The sequence below is a fragment of the Protobothrops mucrosquamatus genome, unplaced genomic scaffold (assembly GCF_001527695.2).
Source record: "Protobothrops mucrosquamatus isolate PMUCROS unplaced genomic scaffold, P.Mucros_1.0 scaffold112, whole genome shotgun sequence".
NCBI lineage: Eukaryota > Metazoa > Chordata > Lepidosauria > Squamata > Viperidae > Protobothrops > Protobothrops mucrosquamatus.
In genome coordinates this window covers 40,573-59,788 of record NW_015386484.1, presented here as the reverse complement: position 1 = coordinate 59,788, position 19,216 = coordinate 40,573, and the positions used below count along the sequence as shown (strand labels likewise).

Here is a 19,216-nt window from a genome sequence, read left to right as displayed (position 1 = left end):
ATCACGTGACCCTGGGATGCTGCAACTGCATAAATGCCAGTGCCTGAATTTTGATCAAGTGACTTCAGGGCGGCTGCGACAATCATAGTTGTGAGAACTGCTTGTAAATCCCTTTCTTTTAGCACAGTTGCTAAACCAATGGTTGTAAATTGAGGACTACTTGTAGGTGCGATCTGCTTTGCTTCAATAACCATTTTGCCATTGGCACAATCAGGTGACCCCTAAGGGGCTGCTGTGATCATGCCCTTTCCTTACAGGTCTCTGGTGCTATTTTCCAGTTTGGGCCGGGAGTAATTCCAGTTATTTCAAATGAGGTTCTTACTTTTGCACACTTTGGAGGGCTGATTTTGAACGTGTGATCCTATATCAGCTATTGGGAGATGGTTGGCAGTTCTAAAAATTGGCTAGATCTATTTTCAATGTCTCTTCAACATCACATCGGTTAGGTGGGGTTAGGAGCGGGCTGAGTGCTTCTTCAAAGAAGCCCATCTAAAACTGAACAAAGAGATGAGGGGAACTATGTGACCAAGTAGAATAGCTCTCTGTCTGTCCCTCCCAACTTCAAAATGCCCCCCCTTTCAGATATTAGGTTTATTTTGACCTCACTCATGCAAAACATTTGTGTAAAACTAGGAACATTTTTTGACTGATAGCTAAATCCCCCAGTCTAGACATCCATCAAAACTCCCTCCTCCTCAAGTCTCTTCCCCATCTCACATTAAGGAGAATGGCTGGTGGACGTTACCTCATGCTCTTAAATTTATGCCTACTGGACCAAAAAAATGTTGCCAAAGCCGGAGTTAACTCATCTTTCTGATACAATTCTTGGCATGTCATCAAACCACAGCTTTTAGCACTCACTTGAGCAAACTGTCACATATCACAAAAAAATAATGCTTCTTTGTCAAATAAAAATCTTACAAATGGCTAGAGTGAACTTTCTCTTGGTGTCATATGTCATGTCAACGTGTTCTCCATGTAGACAGGCCTGACAGGCGTTTGGCATCGCAAGATTTATATTCTGTGGCATTATTGCATCAGGTGAGTTCTTTTCGCCAGCCGATTCTTCTTTCTCAAGGCTTGAAGTAAGGTGTATGTGGGGGGGGGGGGTAGCTTTTCCAGCAGGGTCACACATAGTCTTTGCGGGCATAGCTGCTTGAGGAAGGGTGTCTTCCTGCCCAGTATCTCATTGGATAGGATTTATTGTCCTCCTTCGGAGGAACGAAGCAACAGAATGTGCCTCCACCAAGGATCAGGAAGGCACTAGCTGCCCAACCTATGTAAAGTGAAATACCCAGCTCTCTCTTCAGGGCCTCGGGAACAAGTGGGTTATAGAAGTTGCTCACAATGTTCCTTGCTGACCAGGAGACAGGAAAGAGGAGCGCCACTCCAGCTAGGATGAACACCACACCAGCTATCATCAAAACTTTGCCCTTGGTACTTGGGTCTTCTATGAAGCGGGTACAACTTGCTCCAGAGATGGCAATAAGGAGAGCCAGGAAAGACATGGCGATGGAGACCACCGCCAAGGCACGGGCGGTTTGTAGGTCTGCTGGTAGGTCAAGTAGTGAGTCATAGACCTTACACTGCATCTGACCAGTGCTTTCATAAACACAGTTCATCCACAGCCCCTCCCAGAAGACCTGTGCCACAATGATGTTGGATCCGATGAAAGCTGTCATCTTCCACATGGGTAAAGCACAGGCCAAAATAGAGCCCAGCCAGCCCAGGATAGATAGTGCCAGCCCAATCAGCTGCAGGGCCAGGGCTGCCATCACGCTCCCACCTGCTGGAAACAGAACCCTGATTGATTAGGGTGAAAGCAACACCAATTAGCTAGGAGATATGCAGGTAACCCACAAAAAGGATCCTGGTCATATACAAGGACGGGGAGGGAAAGTACACATTCCTCTGTTCAAAGAGCTAATATTTACAGATACATGAATCAAGATACATTTTCAGAGAATTCATTTTGTGCATATACATTCAACAGTTTTGAAGTTTCTGAGAAAGTGAAATTGACCTGAACAAAGGACCAGATCCTAAAACCTTTCTTTTTTGTAATTCAAGTAGAGCACTTATTGAGCCAGGTTTTATCAAGAGTGCCCATAATGCAAGGCAGCTCTACAACATTGATTATAGATGGATATACAGTCGGAACCTGGGTTTTTCTATTTTTTGGAGTTGCTGGGCCACGATGAATTTGATTATAAACTTTAGGACATTGTGCAAAAAAACAAACAAACTGGAAAAAACAAAATACAAACAACTTGTTCCTACAGTTGGTTATGATGCAGAGGGGTAGTAAAGCCTCAAAGCAAACCCCACGCCCCGGGAACCAATCCCCCCATCCCCCACCCACCCCATCACACACACTTTACTTGCTCATTCAAAAATCTTCGGCAGTTTGACACCCCTGGTCTATGGAGATTCTCAGTCATCCAGGCAGTGGTGGGATTCAAATATGTGAACAACCAGTTCTCTGTGTGGATGCCGCTTCCGGAAGTCCATTCTGGGCCTGGGCAACAAAAAATTAGCTACCGGTTCTGCCAAACTGGTGCGAACCGCCTGAATCCCACCACTGCCTTTCTCCTGTCTTTATGCTCCCAGCGGGCAAGATTAACTCACTCCAGTTACTCATTCCTCTCTTTCAAGAAAAACCTGAAAGAAAAAAAAATCCCCTCACCCACACTCCCCAATACATCAAACGCCTTCTGATTCCTTCTCCCTCTCATCTGGCTTTCTAGACTTCACTAATACTGTAGAGCAGGGCTTTCAATAGGCTCTATTCAACTCTATTCAATAGAAACTACACCTGCTCACTCCAATTTCCCCTTGCCTCCTTCTCTCCAGTGTTTCTTTTTTTTCCAAACTTGGCAACTTGACAACAAAGTGGGCTTCAGCATCCCAGGTCATGTGATTGACATTTGTGACCTTCCCAGCCAGCTTCCAACAAGCAAAGTCAATGGGGGAAGCTGGATTTGCTCAATGACCATGTAATTGACTTAACTGCACTGATTCACTTAACAACTGCAGCAAAAAAAGTTCATAAAATAAGGTGTGACTCACTTAATCGCCTTGCTTAGCAACAGAAATTCTGATCCCAGTTGTGTTTGTAAGTCAAGGATTAACTGTACTGTTTTGTGTAGCCTCCAGGGGCATCCACAGCATATGCAGGACCAATCCAAGCTCCCCTCATCCCTACATCTAATGCACCATTATGGCCCCCATCCTGGCAGTGCCTGCTTTTTTTCTCCCACTCTATCAATCCATCAAATCTTACTCAACCTCTCCCAAAAGCCTCCCTCTTGCTGAGAAAATGAAGGAGAGGCAAGTTCAACTTTGGAGGGTGGAGGGGGGGGGAAATCAAGGGCAAATGGGTCAGTCTTGTAATAAAATGCTGGCCTCACATCTACCTTCCTGCCCCCTTCAAAAGCAGCTGGTAAGGAATAAAGTTGGCCAGGAAGCCATTCCTTACAGTACAAATGCCCATGTAACAAAAATATGGAATAAAATGACATATAAAATAATAAAATAACTAATCACAGGTAGCCAGAAGACCTTGTGGGTGCAGAGCAGTATATCTCTAGGGCAGGAGGTCAAATACAGTAGGCAACTTATATAACTCCCATTCAATAGTTTGTTAACACATTGGACTGGCTCTCTCTTTTACCCCAAAACAAGACTCAGTGCAGAAAGTGCAGAACTGGGTAGAACTTAACTATCTCGGTCTAGATGATCTTCCATTAAGATTAATTCAATGCAACATTTTGGGATGCAGACGGGGTGTGTGTGTGTGTGTGTGGAATGAGGCAATTGGGCTGGTTAATTTGCTTCTTGTTTAGTGTTTGGCTCTGGGATGCTGTGTAAACACTGACCAGGAAATCAGAAGCCTGTTTTTCCAGTGGCCCCACCCGCCCAGCTGCTATGTCTTCCTTTTCAACAGCTCCATACTACGATGGAGATGTTTTCTTACCCAACACCTTCAATGTTGTGATGCTCCTGCAGCCAGAAGGGGGGGGGAAGTCACCCTCCCTGCCTTGCTTGTTTCCCATTCATAATCTGAGCTACAGATTTCTCTGCTGTGCATTATGAAGAAAATCCCGGGGCAGGTATGCTCTCCTCATCCCAGCCCTCCACCTCCATTACTGAGGTGAAAAGACTGACCTCCCACTTCATTTTGGAGCTCAGTTTTGTGGGTTTTCTCTCTGTGTTCAAACACACTTTGGAGTGTGGACTTGTGTTGTATATACATACCAATGTCCCTGGATTAGAACCATCCAGATGTGCTAAGACTAAAAGATTTTTAGAACTCCCAACCACTTTTCCCTCAGAATGTTCAGAGCTGTGCCAAGGTATACACCATTGTTGTATCATCTTATATGCTTTGCTATTCTTTTTTTAAATATTTTTTTACTATTTTACTATTTGATATTATTGTTTTGGTATGTAAATATATTTTAAAATTAGTATGCTGCCCAGAGATACGTGCCATGGCATTCATAAGTATTTTTAACAACCAATTAATTATTCTCCTCAGTTTTCAAATTCCAAATAGTTTCTCCCTCTGCTGTAGCCATAACTTCAGAATACAATGACTCACCTCTTCTTATGGCACAGTATACTGATTAGCATTTGGAGTTTTGTAGCAAAACAATGACTGTGTTTTTACAATATGCTTAACTTAATTAATTCTGGCTATAAACTAGCCAAAGAGGCTGGGTTTGTACAAATTGCTAACCCATCAAGGATACTAAGCTTGCTTTAAACTAAGCAAGCTTTGCATACGATGCAAAGATAGTCTACAATGGGGGTGTCAAACTCGCAACATCACGTGACGTGTCGCAATCTATCGTGACTTTTTTTCCATTACTGGCAATGAGGTGGGTGCAGATTTGACATGACGCATCCGGCCCGCAGGCTGGCAGTTTGACACCCCTGATCTACAAAGAGTGTCCAACCCACGGCCCATGGGCCACATGCAGCCCTGAACTGCTAGTAATGTGGCTTCATATGATTGTGAACGTTTAACATTATTATGTGATTTTATATTATAAAACTATATTATATATATTTATATGCAGCCCAAGACAATTCCTTTTCATTCAAAATGGTCCAGGAAAGCCGAAATGTTGGACACCCATGGTTTGCAATCTTTGACTGGTTGGGTTAAACATGTAGTGTGAATCACCCCCAAACCGAAAGTCTAGACATGTTTATCTGGAAGTAAGTCCCTTTGAGTTAATTAGCCAGATAATATACCTAACCCAACTTAATAAAACACAATTACTATTGACAATATAGCATGATACATTTCAACACAGGCATTTTATGTTTTAATTTGGTGGAGTGGTTTATACAACACATTAAAGTAATTAATAGCTGCCCCATACCATATTTAATAACAAATTGCCTTTCCTATTTTAGTTCATCTAGCATGTTGTGCAAACTAATCTAATGTGTACAATTCTTCTCTTAACTGTAGATGGACAGATAGCATGATAGAAAGTGATTGACAATCAATTCCTAGCTGGACAACTTCAGATGTTTATTGTACATCATACATAAATTGTGTATGGATCTCATTTCTACTAGAAATAGTGGCCATCGGATCTGATTTACAAAATTCTGGAGAGACCACTAGATGACAGCTTGTTGCTCCAAATCATGAGATCTGGAATTTTGGAGCCTGAATCTTGGTTACCTTGATTTTCAAGTTTTATAAAGAGAAATGATCAAAAGACCAATGGAAGGATGAGGTTACCAGTGGCTATTAACCAAGATATCAAAAAAGAACATCTGGTTGTAGAGGAAATCAGTTCTAAATTATGGGTGATGGAGAGTTCTTGTTGAGAAGTGCTGTTGTGCTCATGATCTGCTTTGGAGTTTCTGTGCAAGATCCTGACTGGCCCAATAGGGAACCAGTGTGGTGGAATCAGTAGATCTTTTCTCTGATCCAGCAAACAGCTTTAAGCACCATAGCCAGTTTATTTTTACTTACCATTCAGGCAACTTATCACCCAGCAGAAATCCATTTCAAAGGAATCAGTAATGGACAGTAGTAAAAAAAATAATCAGCTGACAGAACAGATGATTCCCTTCCTTCTCCAATGCATAATTAACAACCCAATGTTTCAGCCACAAGAACCAAGCATCTGATAATTTCACTAACCAAATGCACAGGAAAATGTCTCTGAATGATAACAAAGAACAGGTGCAAAATAAATGTGCACTGTACTGTATAGATACATTAAGTTCAAGGAAAGACAAGAGAGGCACACATGAAAAATTCCAAGGTTTTTTTTTTTGTGCTTATAATTAAAATATTTATAGGGTACTTTTACACAAGCTCAAAATAATTGACAAACAATAACATCTCACAAATAAAATATGAAAAAAGCAGTTCTAATAACGTAAGAATTGACTTTCCTTTCTTCCTTCAGCATCTCTGCAAGGAAGGAACAAGTTTGTAACACCTCTGGGCTCTGCAAATAGTGCATTTGTCAAAGGAGAGCTACGCATTCATCTGGAAACCTTGACAAAATCTTATTTTGGAGAGTAATTCATTCTAAATGATAGTCTGACACTCGATTAAATAATAAGAACAATAATAAAACCTGACTTCTGTCTATGCCCATAGACATTTTTTTCTTTATTTGATAAGCACCTGGATAGAGCCCTGCTGTTCAAAATTAGTTGAGGTTAACCTTCCAAAGAGTCTGCTAAAAATCCAGCCCTGAATGGAAGAAAGGTGGAAATACATCATTTTTAATACACTTGGTCCTGTTTAACATCAGTCCATCATTCCCAAATTGCCAATTGGAATTGGAGACACTCAGTGCAATTTCAACAGAATTTAAACAGTATTTTATACATGAACAGAAATACCATCTTGGTAGCCAATCTCAAAATGGTTTTTTTTAATAATCCCTCCCTCAGATTAGATTTACAACTGCATTCAGGCATTCAAAACTGGTTTAACTCTGAGTTTAAATTAAACCGTGCAAGACATTAAAAAGGTACATTGTTGTTATTCAATCTCTTCCCTGTATTGCAGAGTTCAAATTTCCTATCACATCTCTGAAGATCTTCTACTTCTCCTTTCTCCACTCATTGTCTGACAGCCCAGAAACTTATTATTCCACAGTTTGAGCTTCCTCTTCCTAGACCTCCACAACCCACAAACCTAGATGTAGTCCTGCTTAATCATTGCATCCTTTTTAAATAGTTTACAGCAATTTGATCCTATCACTTTACCATATAAGTAGCATGCTCAGTTTTAGGAAGGTAAGTGAATGGGGACCTTCCCAGAGAGCTTCCTGTTTCAGCAGGTATCAAAACACCCATAAGAGTGATTGCAAATAATGGAACACAGAGTTATGGAAAGAGAGCCAGAAACCAAACTTGAAGGACATTAAGACTCTTTGCCACCCAGATTTCCAAATACGAAGAGACAGCCAGCAATTAGAGGGGACTTACACCCATGCTCTCCACCTCCACCAATGACTGTTCTTGCCACTATTATACACCAGGTCTATGTCCACCATCAAATTCTTCTAGCCAAATTTCAAACGTGTCCGGAAGTCCAGCAAGCTCCCACCCCACTCCAAGCTTCCCTGTTGCTGCTGCATTCCATGTGGGCCTCCACGTCAGCAATTATTCCCCAACTGTTCAGTTGAGCTGAGATCTTGGTGAGTTTGAAGGTGACTAGTCTTCCATTAGTCTCACAGAAGCCAGTTTTCAGTACAGTTTGGATAGGAACAGCTGTCACTCTGGTTCTTGAGAGATGTTTGTTCAAACAGGTGAATGCAAGAAATTAATCCTTGCTTTCCGAATCTGGATGAGGTATGCCAGGTTTCCTGCTGCTACGCTGAGTCCAAAGGAGGGAAAAAGAGGGTCCCTCCTCACACTGAAGTCCATTTAGTCCCTAACTGTCTCCTCCATGATACGAAGTCCCCAAGACAGATGGGGGAGGAAAAAATGTCTTAGACATAGTTGCTGGCTGGCATCGATTGAGCTGCTGAGTATTTTGTCGAATAGGGCTTCTCATGTTTGGGTGGGCAGTTGCAACACAGTAGTGCTCCTCCAATGAACAGCAGGCCACAGGAGGCCCAGCCAATATAGAGAGAAGCCCCCAACTCCCGCTTTCGGCTCTCTGGGACCATGGGGTTGTAGAAGTCCCGTATGATGTTGTTTGCCGTCCAGCAGAGTGGAATCAGAAGCATGATGCTGGAGATGAGGAAAATAATTCCAGAAAAGATCATCACCTTGGCTTTTGTAGCTTCATCTTCCACACAGTTAGTACACTTTCCTCCAATGATGGAGAAGAAGATGCCAATGATGGCCAGCACAATGGCAATGACTACCAGAGCCCGAGCAGCTTGCATGTCCTGCGCCAGTGCCAACATAGATTCGTAGACCTTGCATTGCATCTGTCCCGTGCTCTGGACCACACAGTCCATCCATAGGCCCTCCCAAATAATTTGGGCCACCACAATATTGTTGCCCATAAAGGCTGTCACCCTCCACATCGGCAACCCACAACAAAGGATGGTACCTAGCCAGCCGATCACCGACAAGGCAATTCCCAAGACTTGCATCCCCATCGAAGCCATGGTTGTTCTTCTCCTGCCTCTTGGAGCGGCTACAGCTAAGGAGGCAAAAATTTATTTAAAAAACCCCAAACTGGAAGACTACAACAAGAGACAGTGCAATAATTCTGAAATGCGGGTGGCAAAATTGGGGAAGTTATAGGCTGCGGTGATGGGTGGAGTTTTACAGAAGCCATCCAGTCTGAACAGACAGGGAGGCTCAAACCTGTTCCCCAGGATTCTTCTCCTCCTCCTCTTCTTCAAAGAGGGGTTGTTATCCTGGCAGAAGCAAGTTTCTCCGATCCTGACTCACCAATAAATCCCAGCCAGAAAAGGAAGATACAGCATGAGATAAGAAGCAAAGGGTCAGAACAGAAGGTTTCTCCACCTCGTTCTTTGCTGAAATCTTTGTAGGCTGATCCAAATGTTTCATTCTTACTAAGAGCATAGAAATTGTTTAGCAAGTCTAACCCAACATTCTTTCTAGCTCACTGTTCTATTTCTATCAGTGATCATCCAGATGCTTCAGGACAATCTAGAAGGCGGTCTTGCATTGATGACATTAAAGGATCCACTGCTTCTGGTTAAAGAGATTCCAGTCAATTATCATATCTTAGTGGTCATCAATATCAATTCTCTTTGCAAATTGTGCTTCTGCTACAGATCATATTATCACAAACTGTAGCAACGAGGATTTGCTCACCTTTCTGTAGGAGCACAAGGCTATTCACAAATAAATTTTCCCACAATAACTTTTTGAGGTAGATTGGAATGGGTGGAACTAGCCCAGTGTCACTTAGTGATCTTCATGGTCCCGAGGTTACTTGGTTCTCCTTAATTTATGCCTAGCATCTATTACCCTAGTGTTTGTCTTTAGAACTCTCGAAGTGAAGAATTGCTGTCTTAGTCTCCACCCAGTATAATGCATTCTTCCCTTCCCACACCCTTCTTTGCAATTCAGATAGGACTGTCCTGCTCCAGGGCCTGCTTCTAGTCCAACTGCTGTGAGGGCATCATAGATGATCACCTCACCCTCAGAGGATGTGATGACCACAGGCAGCAGGCTACACCCCTGAGAGCACCAAACTGGTTGAACAGCAAAGGTTGCAACATCCTTTGGAAATAGAGGGGAAGAAACTACAGGCAAGTTTCAATACACCACAACATCTCTTCTCTCACAAATATCTTTAGGGTGATAATCAGAGTCTTTGTAAGAATCTTTTGTGGGAATTAACTTCAACTTTAATGAAGTGCAAGAGTCACTGTGAGGTAGATGGGAAATGTCATAGGAAAATGTTTTTAAAATGTTTTGTTATATCAATAAGGGGAATAGAGTATTGTAGTATTTGATTGTGCTTAATTGTGCCTAAAATCCATGTAACCTGTGTGCCAATTCTAAAGAGACAACCTTTTACAAGAAGTGCCAACTAAAAGTCACAGATGGTGTAAGATATTACCGCCTAGGGAGGTGAGGCAAGATAAGCCTCACCTGTATGAACTTCTTCTTTTCTTCTGTGTGGTCTCTAGACATGAACTTCTCCGTTTAGTTTGTTAAAGGTAGATAAGAAGTCATCCATTGGGTTAGGCGTGGGTGGCAAGCTGTATAAGAATGACACGCTGGAAATAGCCCAGTGTTCAGAATCTGTCATGCTAATGCTCCAAACCATTGTGCACAAGTAAACCTGTCTTCTCCAACCCTTCGTGGTCTTGTCTTCTGATGTAAGTATCGTGGTTTTTTCCTCAACAACTGGAGATTTTAAAGAAGGGATTGGTCAATCATTTGTCTGAAATAGAATAGGGTTTCCTGCTTGAGCAGGGGGTTGAACTAGAAGACTTCCAAAGTCCCTTCCAACTCTATTATTCTGTATTTCCAAGCAGATTTCACAAAAGGAACATAGTCATGGTGTCAATGCTTGTGAGTAGTACAAACAAGGTGAAATGAACAGATTTCTCAACAGCATGCATGGAAAGTTTCAGCAAGAACTGATCAAGGTGATATAACATTGCTGTTCTTTTGTCAACATGTGCTTCAGGCATTTTGTCTTGGGAAAAGGTGTGGAGACTAAACTGATAGGATCCCATGATGTAGCCATCTGTAAAGCCCTCTGCCTTTTTTTTTACATGCTGTATGTCATGCATATGACACACATAAAACAAGTGGGGCTTTGATCGTGTTGTCGTGGTCATCCTCTTGACTTTTTTGATTCCACCTTGCAGACATCTCTGTGCTATCCAGATAAGAGTTTTAAAGAGACCAGTTTACTTCTATGTAGTTTTCAAAAAGAATCTGTCCCTTTAGCTGAAATACCCAATCACTTTAAAATTGGGTACTATTGTTTACATAATTATGGGGCTATCAAGGACCTGCATCTCTTTGGGCCAGGAATAACTCTGGATTATCTCAGAGCCAAAGTACTCACAACTATAGTGGGAAATTTGTAGAATGTAGAATTACAGCGTTCCGTGAAAAAAATAATAGCTTAGGAATCAAATTAAGTAAAGCAGATAAGTGGCCCAGGTCTGTGAGTGCTGGGGGGGAGATATTGACTATCCCATACACCAAGATTGTTTCCCAGTCAGATCTTGAGGCTGTATTTAATGTTGTTGGTGAGTTATAAGATCAGGAAATCAGCAGAAGTATCTTCTCAGACATAATTTGTATTTTGATTCTCAGCTTCCATTCTTTTCCTGCAAGCAGGAATGATCTTCGTGGTCTTTTCCAATCTTTCTTTCAATGAGTCTTTGATTTTAGCCAAAAGAGCAAGAAGTGATATACCAACAGCTTTCATGTTATCAAACTAATGGGTGAAAGTAACTTTAAACCAAGAATACCTGACAGGGTGCCCACGAACAAAATTTACTGCCAGACTTGCTGCCCTCTGGTTAAAAAAAAAAAGCAAAATATAGCTTATTATTTAATTACAATTAAATGAGACATCATTTAATAAGACAAATTTAGGAAAAATTGCTGGTGTCCAATAATGAATACCTCTAGGCCTCATATAACCTACTAGAGACATTCCAGGAAAATAAAAATGGATGGGTGGTAGTTGTAACCCAGAGCTTTGCTTGAAAATGTGCCCACCAATGCAGGAAAAAGTCAAAGGCTATATTCACACAAGATACTTAATCAGGCAGTTAAAGACTAGTGGCTGAATTCCTGCAACATACAAAGCTTGGTTGGCATTAACTTTTTCTCTGTGCAAGCTTAGCATGTTTTGTAAAATCAGCCCATTTGATAAGTTTAGAATTCAGTTCCTGAACCTATCCTCGTGAGTTATGCCATAACTAGGTTAAACATGTTGCAGACTGAGAATTTGCAGTCACAGTTCCTAGTGACTGTTTTCCCCTTTATGGATGTCATTCTTGTAACCAAGCAAGCCTCCCAGTCACCCTCTCAGCTTTTATAAAGCAGCGTGTAACTGCTGTCAAAATTTGAAGTGTGTCTCCCTGTTCAAGAAAACTGCCTACTCCAACTTAAAACATTCTTTCAACTTCATAGTCTGGAGTCCCAAATGAACGTGACCTTTTACAGGTAAGGATGACCAGAAGATGACTAAGGTCAAATGCATCTTGACATCATTTATATGATGAGCTTGACCATCATAGCTTCTACCAAACATCTAGGCCAGCATGTCTCAACCTCAGCAATTTAAACAGTGTGGATTTCAGCTCCCAGAATTTCCCAGCCAGTATGCTGGCTGAAGAATTCTGGCAATTGAAGTCCAAACTGCTAAAGTTGCTGAGGTTGAGAAATGCTGATCTAGATAACTAAGCATCATAATCCACAGTGAGAAGAGTTTGACTCTTGGTTTATCAATGTTCTCAGATGTAAATGATAGAGGACCACAATGGTTTGAGTCCTCTTCATTCTTCTTCGCCAAATGCAGCCATTCAGAGTAGCCCAAGAGTTGAAAGACAGCTAGGAAGAAAATTTAACTCCTTATGCATGGTATGAGATAGCAGTTAATAGCTCAGACTAAGGAGTGGAGGAGATGATAGTTTAAGTTCAGCTCATGAGTTTGCAGGGGTTCTATAACTGAATATCCTGTCTGGGGAATTCTAGAAGTCCATACTGTCATGAAAGCAGAAGAAATTCCTCCTCGGCAGCCTTGGGGGTGCTCCTTCATTGGGGAATCTCCTCGGAGCAGCCAAGTTCTCTGAGGGTCAGGATCCCTTCTTGCTGTCCCAACTTCTCAGGTGGAATGGTGAGGATTCTCAGTCAAACTCCAGCCGTAGGAGCTCAGCTCTCCGCTTGAACTGTAGCCTGTGCTCCGGCAGCCGGAGCCGTGTTGAGGCTAGTGGTCAATTCTCCCTTCTTCTCCATCTTGGCTTCTTCCCCGAGTCTTTGCTGTCCTCTCAAAAGTAATGGGTAGGCGACTGGGGCTCAGGACCCCAAGGCAAAAGACTTTATGAGATTTGGTTTAATGTCAAGGTTTCAATAGAAGAGACCAGATAAATCAGAACTCCGAGGCTAGAGGCTTCCTCAAAGAAAATGTTCATTAGCTACAAAGTATGGGCATGATCAAAAGTGAAACCAAGTCTGAAATTCCCTCCTAAGAGCTACAGTATTACGAAGTTAAACTTCCCACCCCAGTACTATGCAATCAACTATGTTTCCCAATGAAATAGTTCAGTGGGCTTTCTAACAGAATGCTCAGCCATTCTAATTGGCAGAAATGACCTTGGTTCCCATGGGACAGAAAATTGTTTAGACTAGCATAAAACCTCTGCTTTCCCCTCCCATTCAAGTGGCAACCTAGAATGAGCAAAAGATATTTTAGTCCAATTCCCCCACACAGGGCAAGAGTCCCCAGTTCATCACAGGAAAATTGGGAATCAAAGCACTATTCAACTCTAAAAAAAAATCTAATGGCAAGAACAGACAATGACCCAAAGAGCTGGTGGACATACAGGTAGTCCTTGACTTATAACCACAACCGGGACCAGAACTTCTGTTGCTAAGCAATGTGGTCATTATGTGAGTTGGACCTGATTTTATGATCTTTTTTGCCTCAGTCATTAAGTGAATCCAACTGCCCCCTGATAGACAAATCTGGCCCTAGGTTCTGCCTCAGTTTACTTTCCCAATAAGCAACCGAGTCAGAAAATCATTTAAAAGCAGTTTATTAGGGTACCCTGATAAAGTGGGATCTCTCTATGAAAAGGGAGAACCACAAGACCCAACTTATATTCCTTTCTATAGTTAACACAACAAAGAAAATGCGAGAGGAAAGATGATTGGACAGAATAAAAGTAACCTCCCCTTTGCATAGGAAATCAGTTACACATAGTCAAACATGTTACATATTTGCCTCACATAAGATCACACATGTTGATTAAAATAAGGTCTGACACCAGAAGGAGTATAAATTGTAAGGAAAAGGGTTGTTTAGAGTTCACAAAAGAGATAAACCAGACTCCAATTTGTACTCACAAACTTTTTCTTATCTGGAATTAGTCTCCAGCCAGTTTATATTTTCAGTTAGGAATGTTAAAAACTATTGCTACATTCCACTCTGTAATGAGCCTGAACATCATTTTAAAAGAAAATATAAATCAAATTAAAATACAAAGTATGTTATTTAACAAGTTACAAAATCCATGTCATGTGCCCCTCATCCCATTGGCTACTCTTCTTAAAGTTGCCAAGGTTGAAAAACTCTGATCTGGGATCAATGGACAAAGTGAAAAGACAAAGCATTTGAGCACCAAGTTAAGCTATCGACCATGGACCTACTATGAGCCAAAATAAAATGAGCATTTTAGCTTATTGTTTGCTGCTCTCTAGTAGAAACCAAACAAAACCAGTTGCATGTTTGGGACCCTTATCTGAAATAGCAAATATACTGCATTCATTTCAGGAATGTAGAATGGCAGTTGTTCCTGGCATGATAGGTATCAGACTTCAGGATAGGAATGTGAAGTACAAGCAGGTCACTCGCCGATCCCTCCTACCTCCCAAGCAGGGAAAGGCAGAAAAAGACTGTCTATGGCAGGGGTGTCAAACTTGCAATGTCACGTGACATGTCGCAACGTATCACAACTTTCTTTCCATTGCCGGCAATGGGGTGGGCACGGTTTTGCCATGACGCATCCGGCCCGTGGGCCGGCAGTTTGACACCCCTGGTCTATGGAGATTCTCAATCATCCAGGCAGTGGTGGGATTCAAATATGTGAACAACCAGTTCTCTGTGTGGATGCCGCTTCCGGAAGTCCATTCTGGGCCTGGGCAACAAAAAATTAGCTACCGGTTCTGCTGAACTGGTGCGAACTGGCTGAATCCCACCATTGCATCCAGGTCATGGTTGTCCCAAATGATGAGAAGCGAAATGTCTTCAAAGGGAAAAAAGAAAGTTTAGTTGCCTCGTGAAAAAGCACCTTTCAGACAGAAAAAGACTGGTTCCTCTTTGTCCTTTATCTTTCACCAAAATGCCAGGAAAGATTGGCACAGGCCATTTCCAATCAGGGTCCTGCTTCTAAGGCATGCTGGCTGAGGAATTCTGGGAGTTAAAGTCCACAAGTCTTAAAGTTGCCGAGTTTGGAAACCCTGTTCTAAGGAGTGTATGATGGTTAATGGGCTTCTCTGTAATTGAGTGATTGTACTTCCCCACCCTTGTTTCCACCACTCCACTTTTCTTCCTTTTATGCTACCATATCCATGTGGATTTGTTTTAACCTGGAATTAGGAGAAACTTCCAACAGTGAGGACAATTAACAGCTTGTTTTCAGAAGTTGTAGGTGCTCCATCACTGGAGGTTTTTAAGAAGAGACTAGACAGTCACTTGTCTGAAATGGTATAGGTTCTCCTGCTTGAGCAGGGGGTTGGACTAGAAGACCTCCAAGGTCCCTTCCAGCTCTATTCTGATTGATTGAAAAAAAATCTATCCTTTTTCTCTTGCTGATGTCCTAATAGGGCAGATTTTATTATTCATTCTAGAAAGTCCCAATCAGCAAGCTGCATGCATACGTCAAACATCATAGGAAAAACAAAACAAAACTTATAATATTTTAATATGGATTTTATTTACTTTGTATTTGTATAATTACTTTAATTGCACTGGTTTTAATGCTCTTTTCTTTTGGTGCTAACTGCCTTGAGCATCCTTGTCAGACAGAAAGGCATAATAGGCTTCTAAAGAATGATTACAACAGCAATTTGATGTTTAGCCTTGAGAACATGGAATTTCAGAAGGAGGGCCCTTCAAGCCACTCCTAAGTTCATTTGGCGTTAACCATAAGCAGCACTTCAGGGTGACTCTGACTTCATATTTTCCAGCAACAAAAACAGGGAATGCAACTTCTACCCAACAGTTCAAGGACTGCAACAGGTATCGTGCAGTATGTTCCAGCTGCACCCCAAAGTGAGTACAGACAGGCCAGGGCTATGTTGAGGAGCTTCTGACAGTGTGAAAAAGGTCAAAATGGCATCTGCAATAATATTATTGATCCCTCAAAAATGACCATTGCCAACCAGTTAAACCAAACAAACACAATTCTGAATATTTTAGCCCTGTTCATTCTTAGAGCCTTAGATCAGTGTTTTTCAAATTTAGCAACTTTATGATGTATGAACATCAACTCCCAGAATTCCCCGGGCAGTATTTTGGGAGTTGAAGTGTACACATCTTAGAATTGCCAAGCTTGAAAAACACTGCCTTAGACAGAGTTCCTGAAGCTGGTATATGGTTTGAAGGCTGCCAGTTGTTTAGGTTAGCACATTGCATGAACCCAGCCATATTTGGTTTACAGTATTCAAAGCCTGGTTAAACCAAAATGGTTTAACTGCTAAATCTGATATGTATATTTACAGACATTGGCATGCCTGCAAGGACTCTTTTGCAGCCTCTGCAGTCTCCAAAAATCACACGAAAGCACACGCACACATCCCATTCTTGCACGACCTTTGGGAGTTCCAGAGGCCACACGAAAACATGGCTTTCTTGTACAACATCTGGAGGCCATGTGAGGGCACATCCCTTTCTCACTATGCTCAGTAAAAATTGCACAAGATCATGGCACGCTTTTGAGAATAGTTGTCCTCGGGGGTTGGTGAATGCTGGTGTATCACCCAAAATTTTGTGGTGCGTCACTTTAGACGTGTGTGTCATGGGTTAGCCATCACTAGGCTAAATAGTCATCACTGAATCATGTGGTCTGCATGCAGTTGAATCCCTTAGGTCATTTCTAACTTTATGATTCTATGTCAGGGCAACACAGATCTCATATAAGTTCCCTCACATTACATCATATCCTAAGGAGTACAGACTATTGAATAATAGTTTCACAATCATCAAGGTAAGTCAGTAGAGAGTGTCATCTTTTGGGGGAGGAGCCCTGGCTTGGAAAAGAGAAGTCACAACAGATTGGTCATAGCTTACCAAAGGTAACAGAGAGCCAGTAAATTACCCTTCTATGTTATTGGAACAGTATGACTCTTCCTGTTTTCTAAATAAGGGGAAACCCGAAAGAGTTTATTACTTTTCTCCTTCTGTTGGGAGCATCTGATATTGTATGTGCTTCAAAACTTCCTTTGGGCACAGGAAAGTTTTTATAGTATACAATAAAAAAAAATAAGGGTCTTACCAAAGCATGAAGTTTTGCTACGTACCTGGCAATTTGACCTTGCTTGCGCATAAGGTGAGGAGTAAGCTGCCTTGTAAAGGAAGGAGTTTTATGTAGGGTTGTCACATATTGCAACTTTCTAAGTTCTACATGATTTTACAAAATTGATTGGGTAACCTTATAATACGATACTACGACACTAGTGTTCCCTCTGGTGAAGCTTTCAAAACATTAAATGTCCCTCTAATCCCAAAAAGGTTCCTACTGCTACCTTCAATGGTTTATTTTTATTTAATTTTATCCCTTTTGTTTTTACCTTTATTCCCACCTGTAGTTGTATTTTCCTTAAGTCATACATTATTCTATGGTGTACCTTTTAGGTTAATGGTGTTCTATAACTAACAATGGATTTTATATTTAACATTTAAAGGATCCTGAACAGAATTTCAAGCTCCATCAAGTCTCTGGACAACCATTTATCATTAAGTAAATCCTGCTTCCCCCATTGATTTTGCTTATCAGAATCCCACTGGGAAGATCGCAGATCGTGATTACGGGACCACTGACACTGCAACTGTCATAAATACATGCCAGTTGCCAAGTGCTCAAATTTGGATCATGTGACTATAGGAATAGAATAATAACTTTATTGTCACTTTGAACCCTGCAACGATTCATACTTGTGAGGACTGGTGATAGGTCATACAATAATAATAATAATAATAATAATAATGATAATGATGATGATGATGATGATGATGATGATGATGATGATGATGATGATGATGATGATGATGTTGGAAGGGACCTTGGAGGTCATCTAGTCCAACCACCTGCTCAGGCAGGAAACCCTATACCATTTCAGACAAATGGCTATCCAGTCTCTTCTTAAAAACTTCCAGTGTTGGAGCATTCACAGCTTCTGGAGGCAGGTTGTTCCACTGATTAACTGTTCTGTCAGGAAATTTCTCCTTAGTTCTAGGTTGCTTCTCTCTTTGGTAAGTTTCCATCCCTTGCTTCTTGTCCTGCCATCAGGCGCTTTGGAGAATAGCTTGACTCCCTCTTCTTTGTGGCAGCCCCTGAGATATTGGAACACTGCTATCGTGTCACCCCTCGTCCTTCTCTTCATTAAACTAGACATACCCAATTCCAGCAACCGTTCCTTACGTGTTTTAGCCTCCAGTCCCCTAATCATCTTTGTTGCTCTTCTCTGTACTCTTTCTAGAGTCTCAACATCTTTTTTACATTGTGGTGACCAAAACTGGATGCAGTATTCCAAGTTTGGCCTTACGAAGGCATTGTAAAGTGGCATTAACACTTTATTTTATTTATTTATTTTATTATTTAAATTTATATACCACCCTATCTCCCTTACGGGACTCAGGGCAGTGAACAGGCGATAATAAAAATCACAATAAATATTAAATAAAAGGCCTGCTCTAAAATACCCCATATAAAAGCCCCTACCAAAACACAATCAAAACTACGCCAGGCCGGCCGCATGGAATAGATGGGTTTTCAAGGCTCGGCGAAAGAGGCACAGATCCGCAGTTGTACGTAGGTTGGGGGGTAGGTCATTCCAGAGGGCAGGAGCTGCCACAGAGAAGGCTCTCCCCCTGGGGGTCGCCAGCCGGCATTGACTGGCCGACGGCACCCTAAGGAGGCCCTCTCTGTGGGAGCGGACTGGTCGAAGGGAGGTATTTGGTAGGAGGCAGTCTTGCAAATACCTAGGTCCATTGCCATGGAGCACTTTAAAGGTTGTTACTAACACTTTGAAGCGCACCCGGAAGGCCACAGGCAGCCAGTGCAGCTCGCACAGGAGAGGTGTTACATGGGAGTATCTAGAGGCCCCCAAAATCCCCCGCGCGGCCGCATTCTGAACTAGCTGGAGACTCCAGGTGCACCTCAAGGGGAGCCCCATGTAGAGAGCGTTGCAATAGTCCAGGCGGGAAACAACGAGGGCTTGAGTGACCGTGCGTAGAGCATCACGATCCAGAAAGGGGCGCAACTGGCGTATCAGGCGAGCCTGATGAAAAGCCCCCCTGGCCACGGCCGTCACA

The 19,216-nt window shown here is 42.0% G+C and overlaps 2 protein-coding genes across 2 annotated transcripts; both read right to left on the bottom strand.

Annotated features, from left to right (window-relative positions):
• Positions 1-1,127: 1,127 nt before the first annotated feature.
• LOC107284714 (claudin-4-like) lies at positions 1,128-1,775 on the bottom strand. The gene has a single exon (XM_015812819.2). The coding sequence runs from the start codon at positions 1,773-1,775 to the stop codon at positions 1,128-1,130; it is 648 nt and encodes a 215-aa protein (XP_015668305.1).
• Positions 1,776-6,078: 4,303 nt separating this feature from the next.
• Positions 6,079-8,675, bottom strand: CLDN4 (claudin 4). Its single transcript, XM_015812810.1, has one exon. The coding sequence runs from the start codon at positions 8,613-8,615 to the stop codon at positions 7,986-7,988; it is 630 nt and encodes a 209-aa protein (XP_015668296.1). The 5' UTR covers positions 8,616-8,675; the 3' UTR covers positions 6,079-7,985.
• Positions 8,676-19,216: the final 10,541 nt, after the last annotated feature.